The sequence below is a fragment of the Diabrotica virgifera genome, chromosome 10, assembly GCF_917563875.1.
Source record: "Diabrotica virgifera virgifera chromosome 10, PGI_DIABVI_V3a".
In the NCBI taxonomy this organism is placed as follows: domain Eukaryota; kingdom Metazoa; phylum Arthropoda; class Insecta; order Coleoptera; family Chrysomelidae; genus Diabrotica; species Diabrotica virgifera.
This window is the reverse complement of record NC_065452.1, coordinates 144631642-144648164: the sequence shown is the minus strand read 5'-3', so window position 1 is coordinate 144648164 and position 16523 is coordinate 144631642. Positions and strand designations below refer to the sequence as shown.

The window sequence follows — 16523 nt, the reverse complement described above, 5'->3', positions numbered from 1 at the left end:
ATTAAATGTAATTATATTTTATAATAATTTTTATTTTAAGTTAATATAAGTCTTTCTTTAGTCAATGACTGTAAAATAATTTCTTAATTGTTATAAATAAATGCACTACGATTTAAGAAAAAAAAAAAAAAACAATTATCTCGGCTTCAGTTGGTTGTAGAAAATTTTTATTTTTTTTATAAATCTTCGTTTCGTCTTCAGCTCTAAATGTTTATAACGAAATTTGCCCCCTTATTTTCAAACCCAAAAATTATCTCGGCTTCAGTTGGTCGTAGAAATTTTTTAATTTTTTATGAATCTTCGTTTCGTCTTCAGCAACAATAATCTGTAAGTTAAAAACACATAGGATGTACAGGGCCGCTTCAGCTCTAAATGTTTATAACGAAATTTGCCCCCTTATTTTCAAACCCAAACATTAGAGGTTTAAAAATGATTTACGCATTTAATTACATCAGAATATGAAAATATAACTCTTTAGAAGGAGATTGGATGTTTCACCAACTCTCTACGATTGTTTTTCAAAAAGTTATAGCCTTCGACATTTGACCTCTTGGGATAAACAATTTATAATATCTAAGCAACAAATTCGTTAATCTGGCTTTACAACTTTTTTTTATGTTTGGAATTGAAAGATCTTCATTTTAAAGCTTTAAAAAATATAAAAAAATGATTTGTACAATAAATAATGCAATTGTAAAAAACGGCCATTTTGGACCTTTCGCAGGCTGTTTTGCAATAACCAATAAACGAAATTAAACTTACCCTAGCTCAAATTGTAGGTTTTTTAATTTACTACAACTTTCTATTAAAAAGTTTTTGGAAAAAAGACTAAGTTTTTACTCTAATGGTATATAGCATATCCCACCAGAATGAAAACAATGGGAACCTTCTCTGGTTACACCTCCGAGGCTTCTACAATTTGCAAGCCATACGGATGCTGAGACTAAGGAAGATGAGGGAATTCTACAATTTACAATTCACGTCCCATCTGCTCAGCGCGGTAAAGTTCCAACGAGACTGGTTCCCTTCATACTCCACACAGAGTAAATGTAAATAAAAAATGAATAACCATTTTCAATTTCGTTGCAAAACGAAAATACAGCCGAACCATATTCCAGTCCAATCAGAGAGTGTTGCAAGCACCTGCAAGAACCAGTCTCGTTGGAACTTTACCGCGCTGAGCAGATGGGACGTGAATTGTAAATTGTAGAATTCCCTCATCTTCCTTAGTCTCAGCATCCGTATGGCTTGCAAATTGTAGAAGCCTCGGAGGTGTAACCAGAGAAGGTTCCCATTGTTTTCATTCTGGTGGGATATGCTATATACCATTAGAGTGAAAACTTAGTCTTTTGCTAGCAGTTGCCGCTAGGGCATCTATGCCATTTCGTTCGTTGCAATTCGGGACTGCACGCTGGGGTTTGTTTTGGTTGGATCAGGGAGAGCAGCATATGTGCCTCCTGATGAGAGACTAATAAGTTTCGAAACCGGTAGAGGTGCTTGCAGCACTCTCTGATTGGACTGGAATATGGTTCGGCTGTATTTTCGTTTTGCAACGAAATTGAAAATGGTTATTCATTTTTTAAAAAGTTTTTTTTTAAAATCAATATCTTAAGCTGCAAAATTAAAAATCTTTAAAAATTGCAAATTTAACAAATGAAAATCGCAATATAAAAAAAAGCGCACAATATTTTTGGTTACATTTTATTAGAAGTTATTCCTGGCATCGTCCTTTACAACACCTGATAGGTTTCAAAAATTCCTGAATTATATCACGTTTTTTCACCCAAAGCCTGGGGTAAAGTGGCAAAAATAAATGTCATAAAACGGCACACTAATTTGGTAGTCATTTTTCTGCATGCCCCTTACATCTTCAGACATTTGTACTTTTTAGTTTGGATTTAGCAGATTTTGATTCTAACCTCACATAATATTGCTCATTCTCAACTGCTTTTAGGAGCAATGAATGCACTAAAAGTAGGTATTGAACCATTTTGATAGGAAAGCATCTTCTTCTTCTTAACTCAGGCTAGACTTGTTAGTCTCTGGCACTAGGTCATAAGACCTTTGTACCAAACCTTTTTTTTCTCCTTAAACTTTAACAAGTCCTGTGGCCTCAACGAAGGCCAACAGTTTTCTTATTGGTAGTTTTAGGATCTCTTCTGGTTCAAACCTCATTTGACCAGTGAAGTCCTGCCTTACATCACCTAGCACACTGCAATGGCATAGTATGTGTATGGCAGTTTCTTCTTCCATTTCGCACTTTCTGCACCATGGTTCATTCACCTTACCTAGTTTGTATAGGTGATTTCTTAAACGGCAATGTCCAGTCACCATTTCAGTGACCGTTTTGATCTCTCGTTTATTGAGGTTCATCAAACTGTTCGAGAGTTCTTTATCAATATTCTTGATTATTTTTTTTAGTCTGGATTTGCCCTAGAGTGGTTCTCCATTTATTTTGATGATTCTTTATCAGCCATTTCTGCACCTCGTTTTTCATAGCCTCTTTATTGATGCCACAGAAAGGTTATGAGCCTTCAAAAGTTTCTCTCGAGCCTTGTTTCGCTAACATATCGGCTCGTTCGTTCCCATGCACCCCTTCATGACCCGGCACCCATATTAAAGACACTTTATTGTCTTTTGCCAGGTTATTGAGCAGATCTTTGCAGTTTCTCACCAGTTTTGATTTGGTGAGAGGGTTCTTTACAGCCAGAATAGCCGATTGGTTATCTGTGTAAATGTTGATTCCCTTAGCTTTAGGGTCTTCATCAATGCAAGCCACCAAAGCAAAAACTTCAGCCTGGAACACCGTTGTATGTTGACCTAGGCTGTAAGATTTATTATAGTTACATGTTTGCCCAAAGACTCCTGATCCAGTACCATGAGCAGTTTTAGATCCATCAGTGAACCATACTAAGTCCCCATTAATATTTGGGACTTTTTGTTCTCTAGATGGTATAATTGTGTTAATCTTCTCAGTGAAGATTAGTTCTGGTGTCATCATATCTGAGTTCATCATAAAGATGGATTCCTCAAGTATAGTCCCAGTAATGTTTGTGTGGCTATTCAATACATAATTTGGCCTCCAAGTATTGTTTGCTTTGAGTCTCAGGATGGTCATAAAGGCTACCGCCGAAATATATAATTCCCGCGGAGGGAGACCTGTGATAGCCTCTAATGAAGCCGTTCCTGTACTATTCAAGGCTCCTGTTATATTTAGAAGCGCTTGTTTTTGTAGGGTGGTGAGAGTGGTCACACAAGATTGCAAAGCCGTCTTTCTCCACCAGAGTACTGACCCATAAGTGACTGTCGGTCGTATCACTGATGTGTACAACCAACATATCACCTTTGGTTTCAATCCCCAGGTTTTACCTACAACTCGTCTGCAGTTCCAGAAGAGTCGCTTAGCCCTTTGGGTATATTGGTAATATGGGTATTCCAATTAAGTTTCGAATCCAGGGTTACCCCTAGATACTTAACCTCATTGGTTCTTTCCAGTACCTCTCCAAATAATTTCAGCTCACTCAGTCCAGTAAGCTTCCTCTTATATGTAAAGGCTACCAGTTTAGTTTTAGAAGGGTTTACGGAGAGGTTCTCTTTCAGACACCAGTTCTCTGTGTAGTGAAGGGCATATCGCATCTGGTAGGCAACAGTGCTGGGACATTTTCCCCTAGTTACTATTACGCCTAGTTACAGATTCCTTGGGCGCTTAGCCCATGAATCAGATCATCTACAACTATGTTCCATAATGAGGTGACAATACACCCAAGGGCATCCCTTGGTATCTTCATGCGTATCTGGGGTATTATTCTGCTCTGAAGCATCTGAATAATCCACTTGCATGTTGTGTTGTTGATTTTCTTCCTCACCAGTGCGCTTTGTATAGACTCGATTGAGGTATTATCAAATGCACCTTCTATATCTAAAAATGCAGCAAGGGCGACTTCTTTCTGATGCAGACTCCTCTCGAGTTCCGACACTAGATTGTGCAGGGCGGCTTCACCTGATTTCCCTGCCGATAGGAAAGCATACAAAATGTACAAGAAAAAGAAGTATGTATTTTATTGTTAATAAAACTATGGAAATAGCAGAGTTTGATTCTAAGTTAACATTTCAGTGGCATTTTGAAGAGGATTTAGAAGATTTTGAGCCGAAACCTTATGCCTGTAGATTAATAGATACCTGAACTTTAAAACTGTGTAAAAAATGGAAAACGAAAAATTTAGAATTTAGAAGGTTTTGATTCTGATGGGCTCAAATGATGGTCAGTATTTTTGATGTGCATACATATGAAAAAAACATATAGATATTGTATCTTACCCGTAAGTTGGACGTTTAAATCAGGAGCCGGCTTTTGAGCCAAGAATATTTTAAGAGCTTGAGTTTTAATTTTGCCGTCTTGATTGGGCACAAATTGTTTGAATAATCTTGCTTTATCCCGTATATCATAGTTCTGATCATATTTGGCGAGGTTACAAACATACTGGCACAGCAAAGAGGTTTGCTCGGGATTTGTTATGTACAATTTGATAGCCAGGTTCATCACTTGAAGCTTAACAATGTCATCCTAAAATATGTGAAAAACATAAATCTTTGCACTAAATTATTTTTTTGCACTATATTAACAAATATTTTGTATACGCGTTCTCTTATAAAAAGTTCATCGACTTCGAGAACGCATTTGACTGAGATCAACACGATACACTTTTCGATTGTCTGCGGGCAGCATGACTTGATCACTACGATATAACAGCTAAAATACTTAATTATAATCAAGTAGCCTCTATCCAAATTGGAGATAGTCGTACTGAAAAACTACCCAACAAACGTAGAGTACGACAGGGTTGTATTTTGTCACCCAATTTTTGAAGTTATACTTCTTTAGGCACGAGGGTAAATTTTTATTTTACTGGGCGCATGCGCACACCGACAGTATGGTATAAACGTTATACGGGATCTGAATGGGTGTTAAAATCATCTGTCAATAATTGTTCAATATGGAGATTTTGGATAAACAAATTAATGTTGTGTATATTAGTTTTTATTGTTGTGATGGCAGAGAAAAAAGCAAGTTTATAATATTGTAGTGACTTTTTAAATAGTTTTTAAAAGCGACAGGTACGTAATAATTGTAAACGATTCAGTATCCTAATAAAAAATTTCATAGGTACAATACCTATTTGGGAAATTTAAAAAGAACCTACCAAAATAGTATGTAATGCTTTGATTTACATAATTTGATTACCATCAAAATTTCTATCAATATTCACCTAATTTTTCTTACTCTATGTTTTGTTATATTTTAATATTTCTTTCAATTCTAAATAGTTGATCTTCGCACATGATGACACATGGTCTCCGTGGGTAAAAGTTTAAGGTGAATGAATTTCAATACTAACTGCGCTGATAAGCGGGTACGAACCCCAATGGAAACTTTTATTTTTTTTATTATTCTTATACATTTTATGATTGTAAGATTATTTATTATATAATTTTTTTCCAGAAAATACGTATTTAGTTAAAATTTTTTCCTACATTGTTCAGAAATCATTTGTGGCATTTTTCAATGTGTTTGTTTGTGTGTTTTATTCTTTTATTATTTTAATTTTTGGCACTGTTTTAATAAAAATTTTTGAGAAGTAGTAAGTATTAAAATTAGTTTAATGTTTAAATACAATATAAATAAACTGTTTAAAGTATATTAATTTCGTTGAAATCATATAATAGAAGTATGACTTCTTACGTGCGTACAAAGTACACACACATTCTTTTTTTTAATCTATACTCTGAAGAAATCTTTAGGGAAGCTTTGAATGACAGACCAGAGGGAGTAAGACTAGGCACACAAGGAGTCAACAGTATACACTGACGATACAGCCATTCTTGCGGAAAATTTGCAAGACATGGGTAGTCTAGGCAGTGCAGCAAGTTATCAGAGATTTTCTTCTTCTAGTTCCTATTCGTTTCGGATGTTGAAAATCATATTGACAATTATAACCTTGCTCGCTGCGGCCCAAAACAGTTACGTTGAAGTTTTCTTAAACCATGTTCTCAAATTCCGCAGCCATGATATTCTCCTTCTACCGGTTCCTAGCTTACCTTTAACTTTACCTTGCAATATGGACTGCAGCAGGGAGTAACGGTGCTGATTTCTCATAACGTGTCCCAGATACTGCAGTTTAATGCGTTTGATGGTAAACACAATCTCCGATTCCTTCTTCCTTCTTTCTAGAACTTCCTTGTTCGTGATCCTTGCTGTCCAGGATATTCTCAGCATTCTTCTATAGAGACATCTCAAACGCTTCAAGTTTTTTAATAGTGGTCTCTGTAAACGTCCACGCCTCCGCTCCGTACAATAATATACAGAAAACATAACATCTCAAATGTCTCATTTTTGTATCTAGGGATATGTTATGGCTTTTGAAGATGGCGCTCATTTTATTAAAAACGGTTCTTGCCTTTCCTATGCGGCACTTTATTTCCTGTACGTTGCTCCACTGCTCATTTATAATAGTTCTCAAGTAGCAATACTGTTTTATGCGCTCTATCTGCGTTCCAATAATGTATAGATAAGCCCCGATTATATTATCCTTGCTGATAACCATTTGTTTGGTATTTTGGGTATTAATGTTTAGTCCTATACAGGGTGTCCAGAAACTCTACCGACAAACGAAGACAGGAGATTCCTCAGATAATTTTAAGACAATTTCACCCAATTCACCTAGTCTGAAAATGATTCCTAAGGGAGCTAGAGCTATTTGAAGATGGCGTCTGGTAATTAGTTTTTCTTAAATATCTCTAGAACGCTTCTATTTAGAAAAACGAAAATTGGTACACTTATTTATCTTCCAAAGATAAATCGATTCCATTCATTGAAAATTTCTGGCGTCCGTTTTGGGTATGGCAACAGTTATATTACCGCATAACTTTTTTGTTTTTAATTTTTAAGCATTTTTGAGTCTGGATTACTAAAACGTAAGGTATTATAGTACTAAAAGTTACTCTTACTTTAAATCGATAGGATACACCGTTTTATAGAAAAATCGATTTGAAAATTTTTCGTTTTTTGAACATCAAAAAAATTTCAAAAAAAAAACTATTTAGAAATGGTACGTTTATTTATATTCCAGAAATGAATCGATTTCATTAATTGCGAATTTCTAGTACCGGTCATATGCGTCCGTTTTGGGTAGGTCAACGGTTATTTTATCGAATAACTTTTTTGTCTTTGATTTTTAAGAATTTTTGACACTAGATTATTAAATTATGAGGTATTGTAGCACTAAAAGTTACTCTTCCTTTAAGTTGGTAAAATACACCGCTTTTTTTGAAAATATTTTTCAATTTTTTTTCAAATTCACCAAACGAAAAATTTTAAAATCGATTTTTCTAGAAAACGGTGTGTCCTACCGTCTTAAAGCAAGAGTAACTTTTAGTACTAGAATACCTCACAATTTAATAATCCAGTATCAAAAATGCTTAAAAGTTAAAGACAAAAAAGTTATGCGATAAAATAACCGTTGCCCCACCCAAAACGGACGCCTATGACTGGTAGTAGAAATTCCCAATAGATGGAATCGATTTGACTCTGGAAGATAAATATGTGTACCAATTTTTGGTTTTCTAACTAGAAGCGTTCTGGAGGTATTTAACCCGCGAGTAGTCGCGCCATTAGATAGAATCTCATATTTTATCCTTTTTCGCGATAACTTAATGAAAAATTTTGAAATTTTGAAAAAATTTCGGGTGTAGTAATGCGTAGGAATTTTTTTTCTTCTTCTTTTTGTGGAATTTATGGCTTTGGGGAGAGCCAATTAGCTTTAACAATTTTTAGAAATAATATTTCTAACATAACAAGTAAATAAAAATACTATAAAATAAAAATTTGTTGTAAATTCGTATTTTGAGATAGAATCTAACACGCGACTATTCACGTTACAGAAGAGAGCGCGACTACTTCCGGGTTAAGAAAAACTTGTTAAAATACGCCATCTTCAAAGAGCTCTAGCTCTCTTAGGAAGCATGTTCGGACTAGGTGAAATTGGTTAAATTGTCTTAAAATTATCTGAGGAATCTCTTGTCTTCGTTTGTCGGTAGTTTCTGGACACCCTGTATACTCAGAAATCAGCAAATTCAACTACATCTTAGATCTAAAGTTTTTGATGCAGGCATTATTCCGATATTAACATATGGGGCACAAACATGGACAATCACAAAAAAGAATATGAACATACTCAGAGTCACTCAACATGCGATGGAAAGAGTAATGCTTGGCATATCACTTAAGGACAGGAAAACAAACACATGGATAAGACAGAAAACCAAAGTTACCGATGTGGTACAAAAATCATTAAAACTGAAATGGGAATACGCTGGGCATGTAGCTAGGAGCGATCTAAACAAATGGCACAGAACAATTCTAACCTGGAGACCATACCAACACAAAAGACCCAGAGGCAGACCTCCTATAAGATGGACAGATGATCTGAAACTGACTGCCGGGACAATTGGGTACAAGTAGCGTACAACAAAAAACAATGGAAAGGAAGACTTGAAGAGGATTACGTTCAGATGTGGACGTGAATGGCTAGACGAAGAATGTTTAGTCCGCACTGTTGACTGTACTCATTAATTCTGTCCATTAGCCTCTGAAGTCCCTCTAAACTATCTGCTATCACCATGGTGCCATCGGCATATCTAATATTGTTTACTCTTTCTTCATTTAGAAGGATGCCTTCGTCTACTCCGTATAGATCCTCGTTAAAAATTCTCTCCGAGTACATATTAAATATCAACTGCGATAGGACACATCCCTGCCTAAAGTCAGAAGTCTACTATCAGAGATAGGTACCTTACAATCAACATTTTAAAGACAAACTGGATGGCAGCTGGAAATATTAATATAGATCAAGGTCTGCTTTCTCTTAATGGTGCTATCGACGGATTCTAAAAATATTATGGATTTTGCACACTTACAATGAAGATGTTCTTAAAATGATGAATTCAGAATGTTTAATCATAAACATCATAAAGAGGAGAAAAACAGAATACTTCGGCAAAATATAGTTAGAGGACCTAAATACCATCTACTTCGCCTTATAATACAAGGAAAAGTGGAGGGAAAGAGATGGATTGTTCGAAAGAAACTTTAATGGCTGCGTAATATTAGACAATAGCGTTGTTCCACAGTAGAAAAATTATTTCGTGCAACAGCCGATAGAAACAGGTTTAAGAAAAGAATGTGTGTGTACTTTGTACGCACGTAAGAAGTTATACTTGTAGTATAATATAATCTAACTTCATATTATGATTTCAACGAAATCGATATACCTATCTACTTTAAACAGTTTTTTTGTATTGTATTTAAATATTAAACTAATTTTAGAAAGAACAAAAAGAATACCAAAAATAAAAAAAAGGATATGACTTTGTCCAGATTCGAACAGGGGACCTCTCGATCCCTGGGCGAATGTTCTACCGATCAGCTACCACCGCTTTTGTATTCAGTCGATCATTTCTAGGACATAATTACAATCACAGTGATAGATACATTAATTGAAAATAAACATTTTCAATAATACTTATTAGGAGGAAGACAAATCCACAGACATAAAAATTATAATAAATATATTTACTAAAAACACTAATAATATATTCTCTTCACGCACACCTTATTTGCGCTACATAACTTAAAAGATGTAGCGACTAATACCATACTGTTGGTGTGCGCATGCGCCAGGGAATTTAAAAATTCACCCTCGCGCCTAAAGAAGTATAACTTCAAAAATTGTAAGTATGATGACGGCCAACGTCTGACGGACACGGCACCTAAAGAAGAAGAAATAAACAACACAATTACCTCATCTGGAAAAGTTTTAGCCATTTTCCGCAACACATCTGGTGCAACTTGTGGCACCTTTTGTGAATGTTCTCCTAGGAGCCAAAGAATGGCGGCTCTAGCTTGGGCAACTGTGATGCTGTCGAGCAATCTAGCCATATGAGTGATTATCTCTTTGGGGTCAGCAGCTTGTGTCTGCAAAAGTCTTTTAATAACTACTACACTTTCTGCTACAACAGCCTCTGAAAAATAGTTTTTGTTAATTAAATTATTATAAAAAATTGAATAGTTTAAAGTCTAATTTGTTTGCAACTGGTAGCTCGTTTAATGGTAGTGTTACAAAACTGACTTGACTTTTCTATGATCTTTTAGGCACTAATGTTTAATTTTAGTAGACTTTATTTATTTTTAATAACTTACAACTAAACAAATGAAAAACACTGAATTTATATCTTTTATTTTACAAACTACGATATCTAATTTATTTATTACACCAAATCTAATAATTTATCTACATAATTACAAATTCAAAAATATACCGCGCCCGATACCTATCAAAGTACACCGACGTATTCAAATTCGCAACTAAACTCTAATTCCAAAAATGTCTATTTATATAGTTATGTACAATTAGTCTACTGATTTCCAGAAAAATCGAAAGGTAAATATTATTTACAGAACAATAAAAAAAAAAGGTTTATTGATGGCTTTCTAGATACGCCGATTGTAAACAAGTTCCTTTTGTCTCGCCCACAGAAAGGGTCTCAGACAGTTCGCCGCCAGAAGCTTCCGGAATTGACAGGGCCGGCCTGCAACCGTGACAGTAGTACTATTATGATGAACTATTATATGAACTGTATAATTAGACTATGCTTAAAACGGAATTATTACGAATTGCAAGGCAACATAAATCCTACTATAAAAATATGTCAATAATTGACGAAATGCCAAAAACAAAAGGAATAACGGTATTACGTTTGCCACCTTTTCAATGTCGACTAAATCCAATAAAGTTAATACGGGCTCAAGTAAAAACTGAAATGGCCAGACAAAATACAACTTTTAAATTGAAAGAAGTTAAACAACTTTTATTAAATTCTATATGTAACGCAAGATAACTACCAATGCCGTAAACCATGCAAAGAAGAGGAAAAAAAATTGAAGGCACTCGTGGGAGTGCCGACAGAAGTGAAAACTTCTTATAGTATATAAATTACGAGCTCAATCCTTTTTCCCCATCCAAAAAGAAGTGCTATACCTATATCATATACGCGAAGCGTATGCCCTATGCTATTTATGTATACATACACATATTTATATACGTACAATATTTATTTCAGCGAAGTGCTGACGGTCGCAAATTCAATACTTTTTCCCCATCCAAGAAGTGCATAACGTCCCCAAAGAAATTTTCAATTCAAAAATTTATTTCGTCGAAGCGATGACGGTCGCTAATATAATACTTTTTCCCCATCCAAAAAGTGCACAACGTCCCTTAAGAAGTTTTCACTTTATTTCGTCGAAGCGATGACGGTCGCTAATTTAATATTTTTCCCAATCCAAAAAGTGCACAACGTCCCTAAAGAAGATTTCACTTCAAAAATTTATTTCGTCGAAGTGATGACGGTCGCTAATTCAATACTTTTTCCCCATCTAAAAAGTGCACAACGTTCCTAAAGAAATTTTCACTTCAAAAATTTATTTCGTCGAAGCGATGACGGTCGCTAATTTAATACTTTTTCCCCATCCGAAAAGTGCACAACCTTCAAGAAGTTTTCACTTAAAAAATTTATTTCTTCGAAGCGATGACGGTCGCCAATTTAATACTTTTTCCCATCCAAAAAGTGCACAACGTCCCTCAAGAAGTTTTCACTTCAAATATTTATTTCGTCAAAGCGATGACTAATTCAATACTTTTCCCCCATCCAAGAAGAGCACAACGTCCCTAAAGAAGTTTTCACTTCAAAAATTTATTTCGTCGAAGTGATGACAGTCGCTAATTCAATACTTTTTCCCCATCTAAAAAGTGCACAACGTTCCTAAAGAAATTTTCACTTCAAAAATTTATTTCGTCGAAGCGATGACGGTCGCTAATTTAATACTTTTCCCCCATCCGAAAAGTGCACAACCTTCAAGAAGTTTTCACTTCAAAAATTTATTTCTTCGAAGCGATGACGGTCGCCAATTTAATACTTTTTCCCATCCAAAAAGTGCACAACGTCCCTAAAGGATTTTTCACTTCAATACATATACGTACAAAATTTATTTCGCCGAAGAGATGACGGTGGCAATGACGGTCGCGAAATAAATCCTTTTTCCCCATTCAAAAATAGGTTTTACATTTATTTTAAATTTTAATACTTCTATACAATTTTTGTATAGCTACACATAATATAGATACGTACAAAATTTATGTCGTCGAAGAGATGACGGTCGCGAAATAAATCCTTTTTCTTAATCCTAAAATAGGTTTTACATTTATTTTAGATTTAAATACTGCTATATAATTTATATATATACATACAAATAATATATAGCATAAGTAGTGTGACCAACTCCAGTTCAGTCCAATCCGGGACAAGGCCTAAAAAAATACCTGATATTCGGGACTTTTCAATGAAAATCGGGCCATTTTTTAATATAGAAACTTCTTTTTTTTTCTCTGATTCTGGCCTTGGTTTAGAACTAGAACCTTTAGCCACGTAATTGTATAGGTAACGTATCACTAACTCAGGTGTAATGTGTAGTGTGTGTTGAGTAAGTGTCTTGTTACTTTGCAAAGTCGACGTCATTGTCTTTGCAAAGAGACGCTAATTGTATCCGAACGTCTGCGGGCCCTCCGATGAGAAACTTAATATCATGGTTTTATTGATTATTTAATATTTTTATGTTGACAATGATATTTTTATGGGATTAAACCACAATTGGTTGTAATGATAATTATTACATTTTTGTTAGTTTTTGATGTTTCAACTTCCAATCGGGAAATCGTTCTCAAAGAAAGAAAAATTAGAAAATCGGCTGATGTTGGATTTCTATGTAAATATAAATTTAGGTGAATATAAAAATGTAATTATCATTACAACCAATTGTGGCTTAATCCCATCAAAAATATAATTGTCAAACATGCCACAAGAAAACAGCTTCAGAACATCATTATGCTGATTACTTCTTACTATCATATTTGTCGAACGATTAAATTTACTTAAAAAGGATAAGAAAACCTTTAAAAATCAATCCAATCATATTTTAAATTGACCCCAACGAACAAAATATATTCATTGTTTACATTGCTTGTTTCTTAAAATATACAATTTGTCTTGCAATGAAATTTGCTTTATAACAATGACGGTGACCCACCATGAATTTTTTCGTCCCACCAATTCAGTTTCATGTGAGTTCTTAGAAGAATAGCGTATTCAAAATTTCAAAATATAATTTTACCAAAAAGTTGAAAATTCGGATGGCCCGGAAGCCTTGTCCGGGACACGACTTCGTAATTCGGGCCATGTCCCGGATTTTTCGGGCTACTTGGTCACACTAAGCATAAGCGATGACGGTCGCAATGACGGTCGCGAATTCACTGCTTTTTCCCCTATCCAAAAATCGCACAACGTCCCTAAAGAAGTTTTCACTTCAAAAATTGTGGATTGTTGAGAATAACACTGAAGAATTTGTCAATCTATGTCTATAATCATTCCAATCGGGCCGGACAACGAATCTGACACATAAGAAGAGGAAGAGATGGAAATCCATAAATTATATTTAAATCAGTAAGTTTTAATTCATACACATTGCTTAAATGTTAGTTATAAATACGATATATCCGTTTTAACATTAATTTTATTTAACATAATATACACTAAGCGACAAAAAAATGGTACATTTTTAATGTCTCATATTTCCTAAACCTGTTGTTCGATTTTAGTGATTTTTTTAATACGTTATAGCTTTATTCTGCAAGAATATCGATGTAATAATATTGTTGCTAAACAGTTAAGTGTCATTGTATACCGGGTGTAACAATGATAGTGTGTTTTTTCCTCAAAGTTTGGAACACCCTGTGGAATATTCTAGCGTATATAAAATATTGAAATTAAAACTCAACTGTAGCCTTAAGCTTTCTTAACATTTTGCTTTTTAACTCATTCGCTTATGTTGGATAATAAAAAAGTTAGGTACTTTAACAACTAGCAACGTTCTTCATCAATACAGGGTGTTTCTAAATAAGTGCGACAAACTTTAAGGGGTAATTCTGCATGAAAAAACAATGACCGTTTACTTTATAAACATGTGTCCGCAAATGCTTCTTTTCCAAGATACGGGATGTTTAATTTTTTCTTACAAACTGACGATTTATTTATTGCTCTAAAACCGGTTGAGATATGCAAATGAAAATTGGTAGGTTTTAAGAGGTAGTTATTGCGCATTTTTTGACGTACAATTAAGAATTTTATATTCACCATTGGCATGCATACGGGTCATATTACCCGTATGCATATCTCAACCGGTTTTACAGCAATAAATAAATCGTCAGTTTGTAAAAAAAAATTCAACATCCCGTATCTCGGAAACGAAGCATTTGCGGACATATGTGCATAGAGCAAACTGTCATTATTTTTTCATGCAGAATTACCCCTTAAAGTTTGTCGCACTTATTTAGAAACACCCTGTATTGATGAAGAACGTTGCTAGTTGTTAAAGTACCTAACTTTTTTATTATCCAACATAAGCGAATGAATAAAAAAGCAAAATGTTTACATGGCCTAAGGTTACAGTTGAGTTTTAATTTCAATATTTTATACACGCTAGAATATTCCACAGGGTGTTCCAAACTTTGAGGAAAAAACACACTATCATTGTTACACCCGGTATACAATGACACTTATCTGTTTAGCAACAATATTATTACATCGATATCCTTGAAGAATAAAGCTATAACATATTAAAAAAATAACTAAAATCGAACAACAGGTTTAGGAAATATGAGACATTAAAAACGTCCCGTTTTTAAGGTGATGCGATACGTTTTTGGCGGAGTGTATAAATCTGTTCCTTTTTGATTCTCCAACACTGACCCATAACTTTCATACCTTTTAGGTATATAATCCGTGGGTTTGTATTTTTATTTCTATTTGAACAGAGTGGACTCTTTGAAAAATAATATCTGAAACTACATTACAACAGGAGATGGATATTATTTTGAGTTATTTCAGGTTGACCACTTTACCTGCTGTTTGCAGATTAGCGAAGATTTGCATTTGTAATGAGCTGCCAGTTACAAACAAATAAAGTATAGACAAAATTCTTACCGTCTCTATTAGATAATAAAGAAACTAAACCATTAAGGCACGAGTCAGTGATTTCTGAAATAGAACAGGCACATCTTCCTATAGCTTGAATAGTGGCAGCAACAAAATTCTTATCACTATTAGAAATGTAAGTCTGCAACTCTCGTAAAATAATAGAAACATTTGAAACATTCGTAACGTTAGTGAGTATATCTAATTTCAGCAACTTAACATTAGTTGGATCGGATATCCTAACAAAAAAACTCTTCAGGTAAGGTTCGAACATCCCTTTGTTGGTGAGACTCATTGATGCTATTGCATTAAGAACTATGCTTTGTACTTCAACATGAGATCTCAGAAAACGCACTAAAGATTTTGCAGCTAAGATACTTTCACTTCTTGGGGAAGCATGATGATACAGTTGAGCAACTGACATGACCACTGCAGCATTTCTGGATTGCAGTAATGGCCTTGTAGATCTTAGAAGCAGTCGATGATCTGGATCCAAACTAGGTATGTGGTTTTCAGAGGCTTCAGAGTTTGACTCATAAAACTCTTTATCAGATTCGTTATTTTCCTAAAAAGAACAATTTAAAACAATTAGTAGAAAAACAAACAATTTGGCTCACTGTAATCAGATATAAATTTAGAATAGACATTGTTGGTGAATAGTATTGTGCAGTGGCAGCTGGTGACTCAAAAATTTGGTAGTTCTGCAGTATTTTTTGGTTTTTTTTAATTCAATATCTTTTAATCGTTGTATTTTACAACGAGGCTTTTAGTTTGATATTTTACACCATATATTTATTCATTATATATCTATTAAAAAATAATAAAGAACTTACCGATTTTCTTCTTTTCAAATTGAAGATAAATCCAATTATATCAAAAATAGCAATGGTACATTATGGCACACTAGTAATTGTTTTATAGTTTATGTTTTTAGTAGAATTTTATCGATAAATACGCGAAACTAAGGAATGCAAACGAAAAAACACTACAAACAAAATCGCCACAACAATAATTGCATTATAGGGTCTTACGAACTAACTACACACAGAGCCAAATATATTATTTTTTTTATAAATAAGCTCGATTCGTCGATTTTTTTTAAAGCAAACTTGTCTATAACTTTTTCATTAAAGTTTGGTATTTCTTTTATAAGTGTTTTTTCTACTGACAACATGGTTAATGCTACAAGTCGGTCTTCAGTCATGGAATTTCTCAAGAATGTTTTAATCCGTTTTAAACTCGAAAAGCACCTTTCAGCTTCTGCCGTACTCATGGGCACTGTAATTAGAATTTGAAGCAGTTTTACAGTTTCTTGAAAAGGCTCTGTTAAATTATTTTCAATTAAAAATTTTAAAAAAGGTATTGCCCCATTAATGTCTCTACAG

General features: G+C 34.3%; 1 protein-coding gene across 1 annotated transcript in view; it reads right to left on the bottom strand.

The window, feature by feature from the left end:
• LOC126893216 (AP-3 complex subunit beta-1) overlaps positions 1-16523 on the bottom strand; it is a 62540-nt gene that overhangs the window by 36374 nt on the left and 9643 nt on the right. Inside the window, exons 6-8 of the mRNA XM_050663185.1 lie at positions 15148-15703; positions 9857-10077; positions 4318-4564 (exon numbers count right to left, since the gene is read on the bottom strand). Of these exons, the coding sequence (XP_050519142.1) occupies positions 4318-4564; positions 9857-10077; positions 15148-15703 (1024 nt within the window). The remainder of the gene's footprint in view (positions 1-4317; positions 4565-9856; positions 10078-15147; positions 15704-16523) is intronic.